Source organism: Schistocerca americana, chromosome 1 (genome assembly GCF_021461395.2).
Source record: "Schistocerca americana isolate TAMUIC-IGC-003095 chromosome 1, iqSchAmer2.1, whole genome shotgun sequence".
Classification (NCBI taxonomy): domain Eukaryota; kingdom Metazoa; phylum Arthropoda; class Insecta; order Orthoptera; family Acrididae; genus Schistocerca; species Schistocerca americana.
The window spans coordinates 354,164,902-354,181,608 of NC_060119.1; the positions used below are offsets into that span (position 1 = coordinate 354,164,902).

The 16,707-nt window shown below is 42.8% G+C and overlaps 1 protein-coding gene across 1 annotated transcript in view; it reads left to right on the forward strand.

Annotated features, from left to right (window-relative positions):
- Positions 1 to 15,200, forward strand: part of LOC124622602 (probable ATP-dependent RNA helicase DDX47) — a 47,955-nt gene extending 32,755 nt beyond the window's left edge. The window contains exons 8-9 of the mRNA XM_047148365.1: positions 14,710 to 14,838; positions 14,922 to 15,200. Of these exons, the coding sequence (XP_047004321.1) occupies positions 14,710 to 14,838; positions 14,922 to 15,059 (267 nt within the window). The 3' untranslated portion in view covers positions 15,060 to 15,200. The remainder of the gene's footprint in view (positions 1 to 14,709; positions 14,839 to 14,921) is intronic.
- The last annotated feature ends 1,507 nt before the right edge of the window (positions 15,201 to 16,707 follow it).

The window sequence follows — 16,707 nt, forward strand, 5'->3', positions numbered from 1 at the left end:
AGAAGTGCACAAATTTACATTTTCGAACATTTAAAGCAAGGTACCAGTCTTTGCATCATTTTAAAATTGTATCATGATCTAACTGAATGTTTATGGAGCTTCTTTCTGACAGTACTTCATTATAGATAACTGCATCACCTGCAAAAAGGTTGAGGTTATTATTAATGTTGTATGCAAGGTAATTAACATACAACATGAATAGCAAGGGTCCCAACACATTCTCTGGAGCACATCTGTAGTTACTTTCACATCTGACAGTGACTCGCCATCCAATATAACGTGCAGCAGCATCCTTCCTACCAAAATGTCCTACACACACAAACCATTCACATACATAAGCAAGCACACCTTACACACACGACCGCCAACACAGCATCTCGGGTGTTTCAAAGTAAGAAAGGGGTAGACTTTCAGTGTCTTCTGTCTGAACATCTACTGAAAGTTGAAAGTAATTCAGAACTTCTTTGTTGTGAAATTTTATGTTGTAATTAAAACAACAAAGCATGTCTGTAAAAGTAATGTCCGTTGAAACATATAACACAGTAAATAAAACATGGTGTTCCAGTACTCTGTAAATTCAAAAATATGTCCTGGGTTGGACCCAAAAAATATGTTAAGCCTAATTATTTGTGAAAGACAAGGTACTGGGTTTGAGTCCTCGTATGGCACACAATTTTAATCTCCCAGGAATTTTTTAATTTTTCATCGTGTACACAATACTGAATGAATTTTTACGGACAGCATCATAGAGATGTTCAAAATTTTGTGAATGATTCCCTAAAATAAGAGTATATTAACTGAAGTCCAAAAGTGTTCAGTCTGTAAGTTATTTTTTTTTATTTTCTTATTAATGCTAATATTACATCTGTGGCTACTCTAATCCACATCAGAAGTCATATTTATTTCCTACGATTATTATGTCACACCAAGGTGAAGAAAACGTCAAGAACAACAATACCAGAACTTTTTTACAGACAATTTACACAAACCCAGTCACTGTAGCCCACTGAACCTTCGCCTCAGGGGGCCACATGGGAAGATAGCCAACAGTGATGTAGACAACTGTCATCTGCTGGCTTGATACTTAGAGTATCTTCTTAACTCTGAACAACCTAATACATTCGTTACTTGGCAAGAGAACATGAAGTAACCAAACTCTCAACCACTGACCAAAAAGCGATAGAAATCATTCAGTGCTTGAAAAACAATAATACGTGTAGGGAAGGTTCAATAGTAGCTGAATGAAGGAATTAATTGGAGATAGGACTGTGAGCATGTTGAATGGGAGCCTGAATCATTACCTAGAGACTGGACTTCTGGTTTGATTCATTCCTGTCACAAGAAAGGAGACTTGAGTTGTTGAGGAACCTCACTGATGCCTGTAGCATACAAGTTTTCGCCAAGACTGTACTGAACAGAACTGAATCTCAACTAGAGAATACTGTTCGATTCGGAAGAGGATGCACTTGTATTGAACGGATATATGAAGTCAGTGGTACAACAAGTGAAGATGGCTGGTAAGAAATACATCTTCATCATTTTTGGTGTATCTTTGAAGGCATATGACTCGATTGACATATATATACTATCATGAAGACCTTGGAGGAACTAAAAAAAGCACCAGATAGCAAGTACAGTTCAGAGGAACACTTTCGAGAAGTTTTGAAATCATGACAGGAGTAAGAAAGGTAGGTGGTTCCTCTCCTCATTAATTGTGCACTGGAAAAGGTAATAAGAGTGTAGAAAGGAGTTAGCTAGACAGGAATTTACAAATGCTAACTCACTGGAGCATGGCTGCAATGGGATTAATGTTTTGTGCTTCATATTTCTATCTGTTTCAATGGAACACCTCAAGGTTCGCAGGCAGCAAGCAGAGTAAGTTTACTAAATGTATCATTTGAAAAAAGGCAATCCATTATGAGTGTCAGTGATTCTCCTTGCACACTCCACCTGCACCTGGAACTGGGAGAAGTCAAGAAAACCAATAGGTTTAAACTCTTGGGAGAATGTCTGAAACACAATCTTTGCAAAAAGAACGGCTTTGTAATGTGAGTAAACAAGCTGTAACTGGCGCAACATCCGACGAAGCTCACCTGTAACAAAAAGTGTCTGTTTCGTAACACAAAAATGAAACATTGCCAGACAGTTACCTGCCTTGAAGCCCTGTATGTTTCAGGTGTCTAGTACACAACAGGAAAATGTCTCGCAGACAAATTTGAGAAAGATAATGAGGAAGGCACTAGGACCAGTAAAGGAAGGTAACAAATATAAAAAGTGTGACTGGGAAGAGAGGTTTGGCCTGTGGGATGCATCCCTTTAGGGTGACCAGCTAACTTCTTGCATACTAGCAAAAAGAGGGATGCCAAGTCACCATGATGGAAGTGATAAAAAGACCTGCAGGAACTGGGAGGTAAAGAGACTTGAAAGACCAGACATCTATAGGAGAATACTTAAGCAAGTTATGTTTGTGGACAGTCCACCAAGAAAGAAGGCAGGTGTCCGATGGACAAACAGGAAGGCACAATACTGTCAGAGGATGCATGACGACTTGGCAAACATCAAAACCTGCTCCAGAATACAATAGTTGAAAGTTGTGGTCCTTAGTTGGCCTACAAGAAATGAGATGATATGACAGTTAATAATATTAAAAAGTGTAAACTTGTATAAAGTGTGCAAACAGAAAGTATCTTTATTGCTGCAGCCAGTTGCACAAATGATCATTAAATGTATTTATTCACAACTATGATTTTGGTTATTCTCAAGTTAACGCTGTAACAACATAAACTGCTTAAGAACCAACTCAGCTCTAAGAATACAGTCTGTTCTCAAAAAATTTGTAAAATCCAAATTATTAAAAAAAATTATACCTCTTCTATCCTCACAATGAAGTACGTCAAGGCTTAATAGTTCCTTTTATGAGGACACTGCCCTTGTGATAACCATGTTTACGTATTTCATGTGCATCTAAGATAAGTTTGTTCATCATGTATGTGAAAGGATGTAAAAGTTTATTAAAATGAGGACATTGTTAGATTTTGAGAACAGGATGTGTGTAAAGTTGAGCTGGTCTTAAAGCAGTTTATATTGTAACAGTTGTCCACAATAGCCAAAATCACAATTGTGAATAAATATAGTTTGAATATTAATTAAGCACAGTGAGAAATGTAATCAAAGCAAATAGCTACTTGCTGTTATTTCATACCCTAAGGGAAACTTTCAGATATTTTGTCTGTGCCATGTGATCATAGAAGTTCAACACACATACTTTAAAAAAAGAGAATGGACCTGAAATATCACTAACATCAGTGGAGGAAGTATTCTAGATCCCGCCACTCAAAAAGCTGAAGTTAACACTCCCCTTGGTATTTCTCACACACAGTTTCTGGGGCCATCTGCAAGAAGATCCTTGCTATCTCTTACACATATTCAGAGTGAAGACATATTTGCTCTCTTGGACTTCGCAGTGCGATTCCTCGCATACTAACAATGAAAAAATGTCTCTCGCAAAATTTTGTCTTGGGCACATTGCTGGCAATAAATGAAAGTTAAAAATGGGCAATTTGGCAACACTGGAACCACATGCATGGTAACTACCTCTTTCACCATATAGGGGTAGTGCTGTGCTGATAGTGCAGGGATAGTGTTTCGCATTAGCACGCAGGAGGCCAAGGGTTTGAGTCCGGGTAGAGGTGTATTTTCCATTAGTTGCCAATTTCATTCTGCCATATAACACGGTAGTACAATCATTTCTTAAGCCACATGTATCTGATATTTACATAGTTCATTGTTTTGTAATGGTAAACATAACAAAACTGTGGTCAGCAAGTCATTTTCCTGCACCTCCAAACATTGTGCAGCTCACTGGGTCGTACAGCTCTTGACTCTTCGCAGTGTTGCTGCATCCACAGATACAAGAGCATCATAAACATGCACCATCAATTTTTTTTACACGACGGTGGAGTACAATACATGTACTCTTTCAGGTGTTCCCACAGGAAGAAATCCAGATGATTTAGGTCAGGCAAATGCGGAGGCCATTTAAATAGACCTCTCCCCAGTCGCACCCATTTCCCTGGAAATGCTACTTGTGAAATGTTATTTTTTAAATTACACGTTTTGCCTGCCGGTGAAAGTGATGTTTCCACATATCTGTCAATAATAATAATAATAATAATAATAATAATAATAATATGATGATGATGATGATGATGATAATAGTAACGCATGGGGATGCTAAACAGTGTGTTGAAAGACATAATTAATGATTCCATGGTGATAATACATGCAAATGGTAATGGAGCTTGGAAATTATTTGCAAAGCATGCTGCTAGTTCTGCTGGTGACATAAGCCCCCAACGAAGGGTAATGGGCCTGAAAGTGGCAAGAATAATGGGTGGTAATAATCGATGGGGTCACTGGGGGAGGGTACACAGGTAATATGTTTGGGATCTGGTGGATGCAGTTATGTGGAAAAATTCATGTCCACGACGTGCAATAGGCTTCTTTAAAGGCTGACCAATGAAAAAATTGTACTTCAGTTTCTGTGTTCATAGCATCAAGTCCAAATGTTTTGTAAAAGACTCACTGTAATTGCTGTATAATGATGAAGACACCAAATACTGTACCATGTAGACTATATTTAGCAAACAAAAACAAATACACCTCGTCCCAAAATCGAACCTTGACCTTCTGCATGCTAACCCAAAACACGATGCAGTGCACCAACTGCACAGTACTACCACATGCTGAAAGAGGTAGTTACCATACATGTGATTCCAGTGTTGCCAGACTGCCAATCTCGAATGTCCATTTACTGCTGGAAATATGCGCATGACGAAAGTTGGTGAGAGATGTTTTTGTGTTGTTAGTACACGAGGAATCGCACCATATTACAGGGTGATTAAAATTAAACTTTCAAACCGCTTTAAGAATAACACCACTGGCCAGAATGATGTCAAATTGCAATGAAATATTATCAGAGAAGGGGAAAGAAGAAAAATAAAGAGTTACAAAATGTAGCTATAGATGGTGCTGTAACCATCATAATTTAATAGTGGTCGTCTACAAATGACAAATGAACCGTACAGCAATGCCTAAGGTGTACAGTTTTATGTTAAAGGAACTGTACTACTCAGTGTGCATGGGTGTGCAGGTGTGATACTGTTAGTTACATAAGCCCATCCGCTACAGCACCCCCCTTCGGGTCCGGGGGTTAGAATAGGCCTGAGGTATTCCTGCCTATCATAAGAGGCAACTAAAAGGAGTCTCACACATTTCAACCTTTATGTGATGGTCCCCTGTAGGGTTTGACCTCCATCCTTCTAAACTTTCCCATACTGTGAGCCAATTGGGGAAGGGTGCCTTACATGGTGCATTGTGTCCATCATGCGCTGAGACCTCTCGCATCCTTTGACGTGGATCTGCACTTCCGCTCATTCTCCAGGTGTTGGGTGAGGTCAGCCTCCTGGGTGCATTTTCCTCCATCCGCTATGCTGTATCGCTTTCTGCATTGACAATGATAATGGACTTCTTAGCTCATTTGCACCTGATATCCAGCACAGTAGCCAGTCCGTTGTGGTGGGCCACCATGTACCCTGTTGGTCGTAGCCCCCTGACTACACAGGGATCGCTCTGCTGATGCCTGTGCTGTAAACTTCCCACCTATGCCAAGGAGTAGATGCCCATCCCCCTGAGACATCAGGACTACCAGCAATGTCTATCCTGCCAGGTGGCCTTTGCTGCAGCTGGGTGGTGCCCGTGGGGGGGGGGGGGGGGGGGGCCTCTGGTGGGAGTGGGTGGCATCAGAATGGATGACCCGTGATTAAGCGTAGTACATCATGTCTTGCTGGTGGTCAAACACCAGCAGTCTCCAAGCATTCACGGGCTCAATTCAGTGCATAGAAGTACGACCCCAAGCACTACTTGCTTGTGACAAGGTGGGGGATGTTTCTATTTCCATCATGCCCCATAAGAGCTTAAATATGGTCCAGGGTATCATACAATGTGTCCCACTCAAACCTCCCTGATTTCAAGGGCCTAGGATAGAAAAACCACAGTAGATGTGACAATGAAAAATGCACTACATTGTAGAGCATCTCAAAGAATTTATATTCCCACTTCAGAAGTGTGTATCGTCGCCAGAATGCAGCATGGTTGCATGAAGTGAAAAATGGCGACTCCACAGCAGCACGCGCAGGCAGTAGTGTGGTTTGCAGAAACAAAATCGCTGATTACTGTGCAAAGAAATTATTGTCGTGTGTATGAATGTGAGCCACCTGATGTGTAAACAATTAAGGAATGGTATAGAAAGTATTTGGCAACAGGAAGTGTTTTGCAACATTCTGGCGTTGCACATCACAGAGTTTCAGTAGAAACAGTGGAGGACATCGGACAAACATTTCTCAAAAGCTCACGTCAGTCAATTTGTCAAGCATCTAGGCAACTTGATGTACCTCGATCAACATTGCATCTTGTAGTTCACCAGCATCTTCGTATCTGTGCTTACAAAGTGCAAATTCTGCAACATCTGATGTCGAATGACAAACTACGCCGACAACAATTTACTGCGGATATGCTGCAGCATATTATTATGGTTGCCAGCTTCCTGAAAAGATGTTTATTCTCAGATGAGGCAACATTTGATCTATCAGGACAGGTTAATAGGAATATTGTTCGGATTCGGAGTTCGCAAAATCCGCATGTTGTCATTGAACGTGTTTGTGATAGCCCTAAACTAAACATCTGGTGCGAGCTAATGCATGACAGGATTGTTGCTGTGTTCTTCTTTGCGGAACAAACAGTGAATGAGTCAGTGTATCTGGACATGTTGGAGCAGTTTGTTTATCCTCAGATACAAGACTTGCAACACATCAGCATTTTTCAAAAATGCATTGGTCAGCAGCTGTTCGCAAGTTCCTGGATCGGAAATTTCCCAGTTTTTGGTTCGGATGTGGAGGATCCATTGCCTGGCCACCCTGTTCATCCAATATTACGCCGCTTGATTTCTTCATGTGGGGATTTGTGAAGGACCGCTTGTATGCAACCAAAGTGGACGATATCCCTACGTTGTGACATCATATCACTAATGCGATTGCAACAATAACAGAGGAAATGTTACAAAGTACTTCACAAGAAATTGAATATAGACTCAATATTCATGGTTCACATGTAGAGGTGTATTGATGATAAATAAACTCTTTGAGATGCTCTACAATATGGTGCATTTTTCATTGTCATATCTACGGTGGTTTTTCTTTCCTGGGTCTTTGAAATCAGGGAGGTTTGAGTGGGACACCCTGTATTTCACAGGGACCTTCTTTTGTTGTCTGTTTATGAGCTGCATGCTAATTTAGAGCATCAAGGTGTTCATTTCATCCACCGGGGTCTGAGGGATAATCAGGTTGCCACCGGTGCTGTCATATTGGTCTTAAAGGGTGCACATTACCTGAGAAGGAAAGGTGATGGTCTACTGCTGTGATGTGAAGCCATATATCCCTCCCCCAGTGCGGTAATTTATGTGTTGGAAGTTTGGTCACGTCTTCCCGCTGTCCTTCCAGCATCACCTGTCAGGATCGTGGACATCCTTCACATCCCAGTACTCCAACTGCAGAGAGCACCATTTGCCTTGTTCGTCAGACTGCAGGATTCTCCAGAAAGAAAGGAAAATAATACCGACTGACCTACACTGAGGCTGAAAGAAAATATGAGGGGCTACATCCTTTGTATACGGCATCAATCTATGCTGCTGCTACGACAACGGTTCTACCATCTTCCATTCTGCCATTGACATGTGGCTCTGAGCCGTCAGACTCCACCTGCTCCCTTGATGGTGGGGGGGCCACTTCCCTCCCTGTTACTTCTGCACCACCTACTTCAGGAGCAACACCCTCCCAACCATCAGGGACGTCAGTCCCCACTTCTCAGCTGGAGAAGCATATGTCTTCTTCGGCTCCTCTCACTAGGAAGGGGTCCCTTGGGTCACTCCCTTCCCAGGTTCTTACCAGTGGCAAAGCTGACATCCACCAGTGGCTGAAGCAACCACAGCTAGTGGGTCGTAGGACTTCATGGTCCTCATCAGTCGCTGAGACTGAATCCGTGAAGCCCTCCCAGCTGGACACACCTAAGGAGCAGCAAGAGAAACCAAAAAAGATAAAGACCCCCAAGAACCAAGGCACTGTGGTGGCCCCCACACCATCTACAAGCTCTGCGTCTAAGGATGAAGTGGAGATTCTGGCATCTGCTGAGGGCCTAGATCTCGCTGGGCCCTAAGACACAATGGATGTTGATTGCACAGGTACTCATCCAGGCAACAGGTGACTCTGTGGTGTAGACTGCCTCATTGAGTGTTTTATGCCTTCCCAGTTACACGATCACATAATTCTCCAGTGGAATTGTGGCAGTTTTTTCCACCACCCGGCTGAGCTATGTCAACTGTAAAGCTTAACACCTGCTTTCTGCATTGCCCTGCAGGAAACCTGGTTCCCGGCAACGCAGGTCCCTGACCTTCATGGCTACAGGGGATGTTACAAGACCCGTAGTGAATATAATAGTGTCAGGTGGAGTTTGCATCTATGTCCTGAACTGGGTATGTAGTGAACTTGTGCCCCTTCAAACTCCTCTTGAAGCTGTAGCTGTCAGGATACGGACGACAGACAACTCATGAAATAACTGTCTGCAACATATATCTCCTTCAAGATGGTGCAGTACCCCTGAACATATTGGCTGCACTGATTGAGCAACACGCTAAACCTTTCCTACTTCAGGGAGATTTTAACGCCCATAATCCCTTGTGGTATGGCACTGAGCTTACTGGCCGAGGTAGAGATGTCGAAAATTTACTGTCACAACTCGACCTCTGCCCCTTAAATACAGATGTCCCCACACATTTCGGTGTGGCACATGGCACATACTCTGCCATTGATCTCTTGGTTTGCCTTCTCCTATCTATCCGCTGGAGAGCACATAATGACCTGTGTGGTAGTGACCACTTCCCCATCTTCCTGTCACTCCCCTGGCGTCATGCCCATGGATGCCTACCCAGATGGGCTTTAAACAAGGCAGACTGGGTAGCATTTGCCTCTGCTGTCACTGTTGAATCTCCCCCACATTGTACCATCAGTGTTGTGGTTGAGCAAGTCACTACAACAATCGTTTCTGCATTTCTCTTGGTCTTTAGGGTGCCCTCTTTGGAAGACTGTCCCTTGGTGGTCGCTGGAAGTCACTGAGGCTATTAAAGATTGTTGGCAAGCTCTACAGCGACATAAGTGGTACCCTTCCCTAGAGCACCTAATAGCCTTTTAGTGGCTCCGTACCCGCATTCACCAGCTTATAAAATGACAGAAACAAGAGTGTTGGAAGAGGTATGTGTCAACCATTGGGTGTCATATGCCACCTTCCCAAGTCTGGTCGAAGATCGGAGGTCTTTTTGGGTACCAGACGCCAACTGGTGTCCCTGGTGTTAACATCAATGGTGTGTTATCTACCAGCACAAACATGGTTGCCGAACACTTTGCTGAGCACTACGCTCATACCTCTGCATTGGAGAACTACCCACCCAGCCTTTCACACCCTCATACAGAGGATGGAAAGGAAAGACCTCTCGTTCACAAGCCATAGTGAACCCTATAACACCCCATTTACAGAGTGGGAGCTCCTCAGTGCCCTTGCACATTGCCCCGACACAGCGCCTGGGCCGAATCGAATCCACAGTCGATGATTAAACATCACTCGTCTGACTACAGGCGATATCTCCCCACCATCGTCAATCGATCTGGTGCGTGGCATCTTTCCAGCAATGGCGGGAGAGCACCATCATTCAGATGCTCAAACCCGGTAAAAACCTGCTTGATGTGGCTAGCTATCAACCTCACCAATGTTCTTTGTTTGCTGCTGGAACGTATGGTGTACCGGCTGTTTGGTTGGGTCCTGGAGTCACATAGCCTACTGGCTCCATGTCAGGACGTCTTCCGCCAGGGTCGCTCTACCACTGATAACCTTGTGTACCTCAAGTCTGCCATCTGAACAGCCTTTTTTAGATGCTAACATCTGGTTGCCATCTTTTTTGACTTACGTAAAGCATACGACACGACTTGGCGACATCATATCCTTACCACATTGGATGAGTGGGATCTCCGGGGCCTGCTCCCAATTTTTATCCAAAACTTCCTGTTGCTCCATACTTTCCATATCCTATTTGGTGCCTCTCATACCTCCCCCCCTCTCCCCCATCCACCATATTCAGGAGAATGGTGTTCTGCAGGGCTTCTTATTGAGTGTCTCTCTGTTTTTAGTGGCCATTAACGGTCTAGCAGCAGCTGTAGGGCCATCGGTCTCACCTTCTCTGTATGCAGATGACTTCTGCATTTCATACTGCTCATCCAGTACTGGTGTCGCTGAGCAGCACCTGGGAGCCATTCACAAGGCGCAGTCGTGGGCCCTAGCCCACAGCTTCCAGTTTTCAGCTGCGAAGTTGTGTGTCATGCACTTCTGTCAACATCATACTGTTCATCCGGAAGCTGAACTTTACCTTAATGACGATCGACTCACTGTAGTTAGACATATCAATTCTTATGACTGGTTTTTGACACCCTACTGACTTGGGTACCTCATCAACAACAACTTAAGCAGAAGTGCTGGCAGCATCTCAATGCCCACGACTGCCTGAGCAACACCAACTGAGGTGCAGTTTGCTCTATGCTGCTGCAGCTCTGCAGAGCCCTTGTTCAATCCCGCCTTGACTATGGAAGTGTGGTTTATGGTTCGGCAACGCCCTCAGCGTTGCGTTTACTGGACCCAGTGCACCACTGTGGCGTTCGCCTGACAACAGGAGCTTTTAGAATGAGTCTGGTGACCAGTGTCCTGGTGGAGGCCAGAGTCCCTCCATTGCAGATCCAGCGTGCACAACTGCTCACCAGTTACGTTGCACACATTAGTAGTTCTGCCGAGCATCTGAGTTACCGTCTCCTTTTCCCACCCGTGGTAGTTCATCTCCCATATTGGCGGCCCCAGTTATGGCCAAGATTGCGGTTTGCTTGCAGTCCCTTCCGTCTGAACTGGAGTCCTTCCCTTTACCACCTCTGCTTGAGGCCCATGCACATAAACGTCTATGGTGTACACCTCGGCCGAAGCTTCGTCTGGACCTTTTTTATGCCCTAAGGACTCCATTAACCACGCCGCTCTCCGCTGTCATTTCCTCTCAATTCTTGACTTGTTCCGGGGCTCTGAAATTGTTTATACCGATGGCTTGATGGCTGATGGTAATGTTGGCTTCGCCTACGTCCACAGAGGCCATATCGAACAGCATTCCTTGCCCACTGGCTGCAGTGTCTTCACTGCAGAGCTTGTGGCCATATCTCGTGCACTTCAGTACATCCATTCCCATTCTGGTGAGACGTTTCTTCTCTTTTCTGACTCCCTGAGCAGCTTACAAGCTGTCGACCAGTGCTACCCTCGGCATCCTTTGGTAGTGACTATCCAGGAGTCCATCTCTGCCCTGGAACGGTCCAGTCATTCAGTGGTTTGTGTGGACTCCAGGACACGTCAGAATCCCAGGCAATGAACTTGCTGACAGGCTCGCCATATAGGCTACACGGAAGCTGCTTTTGGAGATGAGCATTACTGAAACTGACCTGCGTTCTGTCTTACGCCACAATGTTTTTCGGCTTTGGGAGACGGAGTGGCATAACAGTACGCACAACAAACTGTGTGTCATTAAGGAGACTGTGAATGTGCAAAAGTCTTCCCTGCAGGCTTCTCGCAGGAAATCAGGTGTACTTTGTCTGCTCCGCATTGGCCATACGTAGCTAACACATCATTACCTCCTCCGTCGCGAAGACACACCTAAGTGTCACTGTGGCACACAAATGACAGTTGTCCACCTCTTGCTGGTCTGCCCACTTTCAGCTGCTCCTCTGCGGCAGACTTTTAACTTTTCCAGCACCCTACCTTCGGTGTTGGGCGACAATGCCTCAATAGCAGCTTTAGTTTCACGTGGTTTTTTTTTTTTGTGAGGGCGTGTTTTATCATTCGATCTAAGTTTTAGCGCATGTCCTTTGTCCCTCTGTGTCCTCCACCCTTGTGCTTTTAGGGTGGAGGTTTTAATGTGTTGCAGAGTGGCTGGCTTCTCCTTTTTATTCTCACGGTCAGCCAGCCATGGTAATCTGCCTTCTTGTTTTAAACTCTTCTACCTCTTTCTTGCATCTCTCTGTGGTTCTCTTGTCCTCTTTTGTTCTTTGAAGTGTTTGCTGTCTTTGTCATTCTTGTCGTATTCCCTTCCTTTCAGTGTTGTGCTCTACCTCTCGTTTGTTTTCTTCTTTCCCCTGCATGATTATTTTAACAGGAACAAGGGACCGATGATCAAGCAATCTGGTCCCTTCCCCCCTCCTTTAAACCAACCCACCAACCACTACGGCAAGGTCATATCACATCAGCTGGGAAAAATCGGCTTTTAATTGTTTTGAGGCCAAAAACCACATAAAAAGCATCACTCACATCGGGTTTTAAATGTTCTGAGGCCAAAAACTGCATAAAAAGCATCAATCAAAATCAAATTGGATTATCAATTTCCGTGTGACTGCCACAAAACGTATCCAATATGCTGTTCACCATTTTCTGCAGCAAGTTGAAATAAAAACCGGCATGTACCACAACTGATCAAAGTGTTTCTGGGATCACGTTCAGAATGTGTTGTGCAATATGTACCTTCAGTGCAGCTAAGTTTGCATTTGGAACACAGAACACAACACCTTTCAGATTGGCCCACAGCCAGAAGTCACGTATCAGGTGATCGCGATGGCCAGGCTGTAGGGAAATGGCATCTGATAATTCTAGCATTTCCAAAATGGTGCTACAGCAGCTGCTTAACTGGATTTGCAATGTGCGGAGGTGCACCATCTTGCATAAAAATGATCCCATTCACTCTGTTGGTGAGCTAGAATGACGTGGTTGTGCAAAAGTCACTCATAGCACTTACCGTTTGCGGTACAGGTAACAGGACCGGAGTCACTTGTCTCTTAAAAAATGGCCCTATGATAAATGATGCCGTAAACCCGCATTACACAGTGAGCTTTTCAGGATGAAGTGGTACGTGTTGATTTGTGTGTGGATTTTCTGTTGGCCATATTCGACAATTCTGTATATTGACAAATCCTGTCAGATGGAAGAGGGCTTCGTCTGTCTACTGAATCTTCCAAGGTCAATCATTGTCCACTTCCATGTAAGCAAGAAATTCTAAAGCAGAGGTCTCCCTTGCTGGCAGGTCAACAGGAAGGAACTTGTGCACATGGGTAATTTTGAATGGATAGCAAAGAAGGATGTTTCGTAGGATTTTACACAGCATGCTCACGGGTATGTCAAATGTTCGGGCAGTTCTCTGTGCACTACAGCTTTGCGCACCACCACTTGTCTCCTCGTGCATTGCTGTGGCCACTGCTTCCTCTGACATCGAATCAATTCGTTTCCTCCCTCTACCAGGTTGCACACCAAAAAAACCCGTCTTTTCGAATTTCCAAATCATTTTCTCCAGACCCGGGCAGTCATCGGACCAACGCCTTTTTTCAAACCCTTCAGAGTCCAGAACTTCTGCAGAGCGATGTGTGCACTGTCATTATCCTTGTAATACAGCTTTACAAGCATAACATAACCCTGCATTGAGATAGTCATGGTGAACGTCACAGATGCGAAAGTTGGAAAAGCTGTGTACTCGGCATGTTTATACCAATTTCAATGGGTGTTTCCATTTATGTATTCTGACACATACAGCGTCATCTATTGGTCAATTTTTTCCCTCTCTTCTTCTTCTGCCATAGTGTTTCCCTGTTCTCCGACAATATTATGTTGCAATTTGATTTCATTCCAACCAGTGGTCTTATTTCTACAGCATTTTCATAGTTTAACTTTAATTATAATCACCCTATATATCACCTCAGGATTTTCCTGCATGTATAACTTCTTAAATATGTTTCTGGCATGGTGATAACGTTTACTGGAAGTTTTCTGCTATTCATTGATGAGCTAAGATTCATAAGAGATGCAGAATAGAATTACAGTGATTAAAAGATCTGTGCAGGAATAACCCCATGCACCAGTAAAGCTTTCTCTTCACTTTGTAAACCACCCTTATTAAAAACTATATGCCAATACTCTACTTGCTTCAGACACGTTGCCCAAATTATCGGATAACTATCATAAAGCTATTCCTCAACGATGGTGCTGCAGCATAGTATCCTCTGTATGTGTGGAAATATTGTGATACCCAGGTCATTAATTTCATGAAAGTAGTCCATCTGACGTTGGCCTTCTCATTTCCTGTACCTCCACAGAACTGTTATTCGTTGTCTTTGGTCAGGACATTGTTCCATCAGTGTTTTTTCCTAATAACAAAAAGACATACATTTTTTAAGCATGATAATAAGTGTCATACTTTTGTGTAACACTGTTGCTTTTGGTTCCTGCTGCTCCATAATTTTGATAGTGTGAGTATTTCTTAGTCTCTTTCTCCATATTCCTTCCACAGTGCTGTAATAATTCTTGTGTTCTACTTCTTTGCTTTTCTATATATCACATCTCAAAATTACCAGTTGCCTTTGCTCTTTGTCACTGTTGGCTTTTGCAGAAGAAATTTCTGGCACCAAAAGATATTTAGTTTTTATGTTGTCACATTAGGTAAGCAAGCCTGTTGGAATAAAATTCTGTGATTTTAATACTTTCTAGTATGATGTTGAACTGTACCAGCGTATTGAACATTTGATTGGCAAGCAGCTTCCACTATTCAAGCTACAGGAAGATGAAGTAATGTTGTTGCAAGAAAGAGTGGCAGAAGCCCAGAGGACGGCAAAAATGGTAAATAATGATTTCTTTTTGTGTAAAAGCATATATTACATCCTTTACCATTTTGTTTTTAACTGTTTCTTTTCCTGTGACAGCAACTAAAGGACCTAGAAGAGAAGAAGGGTGGCAAGAACAAGAGGAGGAAAGCTGCTGTTGATGACAACGATGACACGGAAGAAGCACAAGGAGTTAGGAAAAGATTGAAAGGGAAGAAGATGAGGAAATACAGATGACACATTGTGAACAAATGAACTTTTTTATTATTTAAGTGCTGTTCACATGTTACTGTTATCTTGGTACTAATTTATAAAAAAGTAATGTGGAGAATTTAATATTTATTCACTGTTAAATGAAATGTAACATCTTCAAATCTATAACTGTTGTATTATTATGAACTTCAATACAACGTGTTCCTGTAAGACACGTTAGACAGAATTTAGTTGGGTAAGTAACAAGTATTACTTTAAACATCCCACACAATTGTATAGGGTTCGTATTTCAGTCAGACACTCTAAGGGGAAACTGTGTTATTAGAGAGAGAGAGAGTGAGAGCCCTAGCTTTATGTATTCAAAATATTAATCAGGAACAGTTGGATGACTTGTGGTCTGTTTTGTATAAATAATCAATGTGTGGATTCATCTGTGCCAACAAATGCTAAAGCAGTGGGAATCACGATACCACACTACCCATGAGAATCTCGCAGAGGTATTGAAGACACTTAATTGTTGACACTGAGTACAGAACACATTTTGTTGCTGGGTTACTGTCTCAGAGCAAAGTGAAAAGTGATCATTTAACATGTAGCAATACAGCTGTGTAGAGAAGTGTGCCTAGTCACACAGCTTCCCTTGCATCTACGTCTACATGGTCCTTGACACACATACTGTGCAAACCAGTGTGAAATAATAGAACAGAGGTCACTTTCCATTTTATCACACATTAATGTTTCTTCCCATTTCATTTGCCTATTGAGTCTGGGGGAAAATATCTGTTTAAATGTGTCCGTGCCATCTGAAATTAGTTTCATTTTATCTTCACAATCCCTGCAAGAGCAACTTCTATGGGGATACAGTATAGAGCCTGTCCCTTGAAACTTGTAAATAGTGTTTTCTCGAGGTGTTTTGTTCAATCTTTTGTTCCAGTCTTGCCAGTTTATGGTTTTTGCATTTCTGTGATTCACCTGCATGATAAACAAATGTGATCATTAGTGATGCCCTTCGTTTTATGCATTCCATATTTGTTGTTAGTCCTGTTTGGTATGAATCCCACACAAAAGAGCAATATTCTACGATGGGCTGCATGAGTGCTTTCCAAGCGATCATGTTTGTAGGTGACATTTTCCTGTATTTTACCAATGAAACCGCAGTACATAGACAGTAATGTCTGTTGTGTGCTTACGAGATAATTGAAGGTGTGAGGACTACAAGTGACCATTAGAGATAAGTCATTTTGGACACAAAGCAGTCTGGGATCAGAGACAAGAGACCATCACACAGGTTTCATGAAGGGTTATAATTTTTGAAAATTAGTTAATCTGATTTATCATTTTCTATTTTTTGATATAATATCAGGACAAAAATTTAAAATAGACAGATGTACTACATGAAGTAGATGTGGGTAGACACTGACAAAATGTTATCTCAGTGTGCGTAGTCGTATCAGTTGCTCTTCAGACAGGTTGCATTAACAGTGTTGCAGGTGGAATCTTCATTGGTTTAACTGCTTCTGGCTCAGTAATATTTAAAATTAACTGGAAAATTTGTGGCAACATTTGTCACTGTTTGAAAAATTGCTGTGGATAATTTTTGTGACGGTTTTAGAACTGGTGAAAGTATCTGAGCTTGGACAGCCTACATTCCAAACATCCATCTATGCCTCTT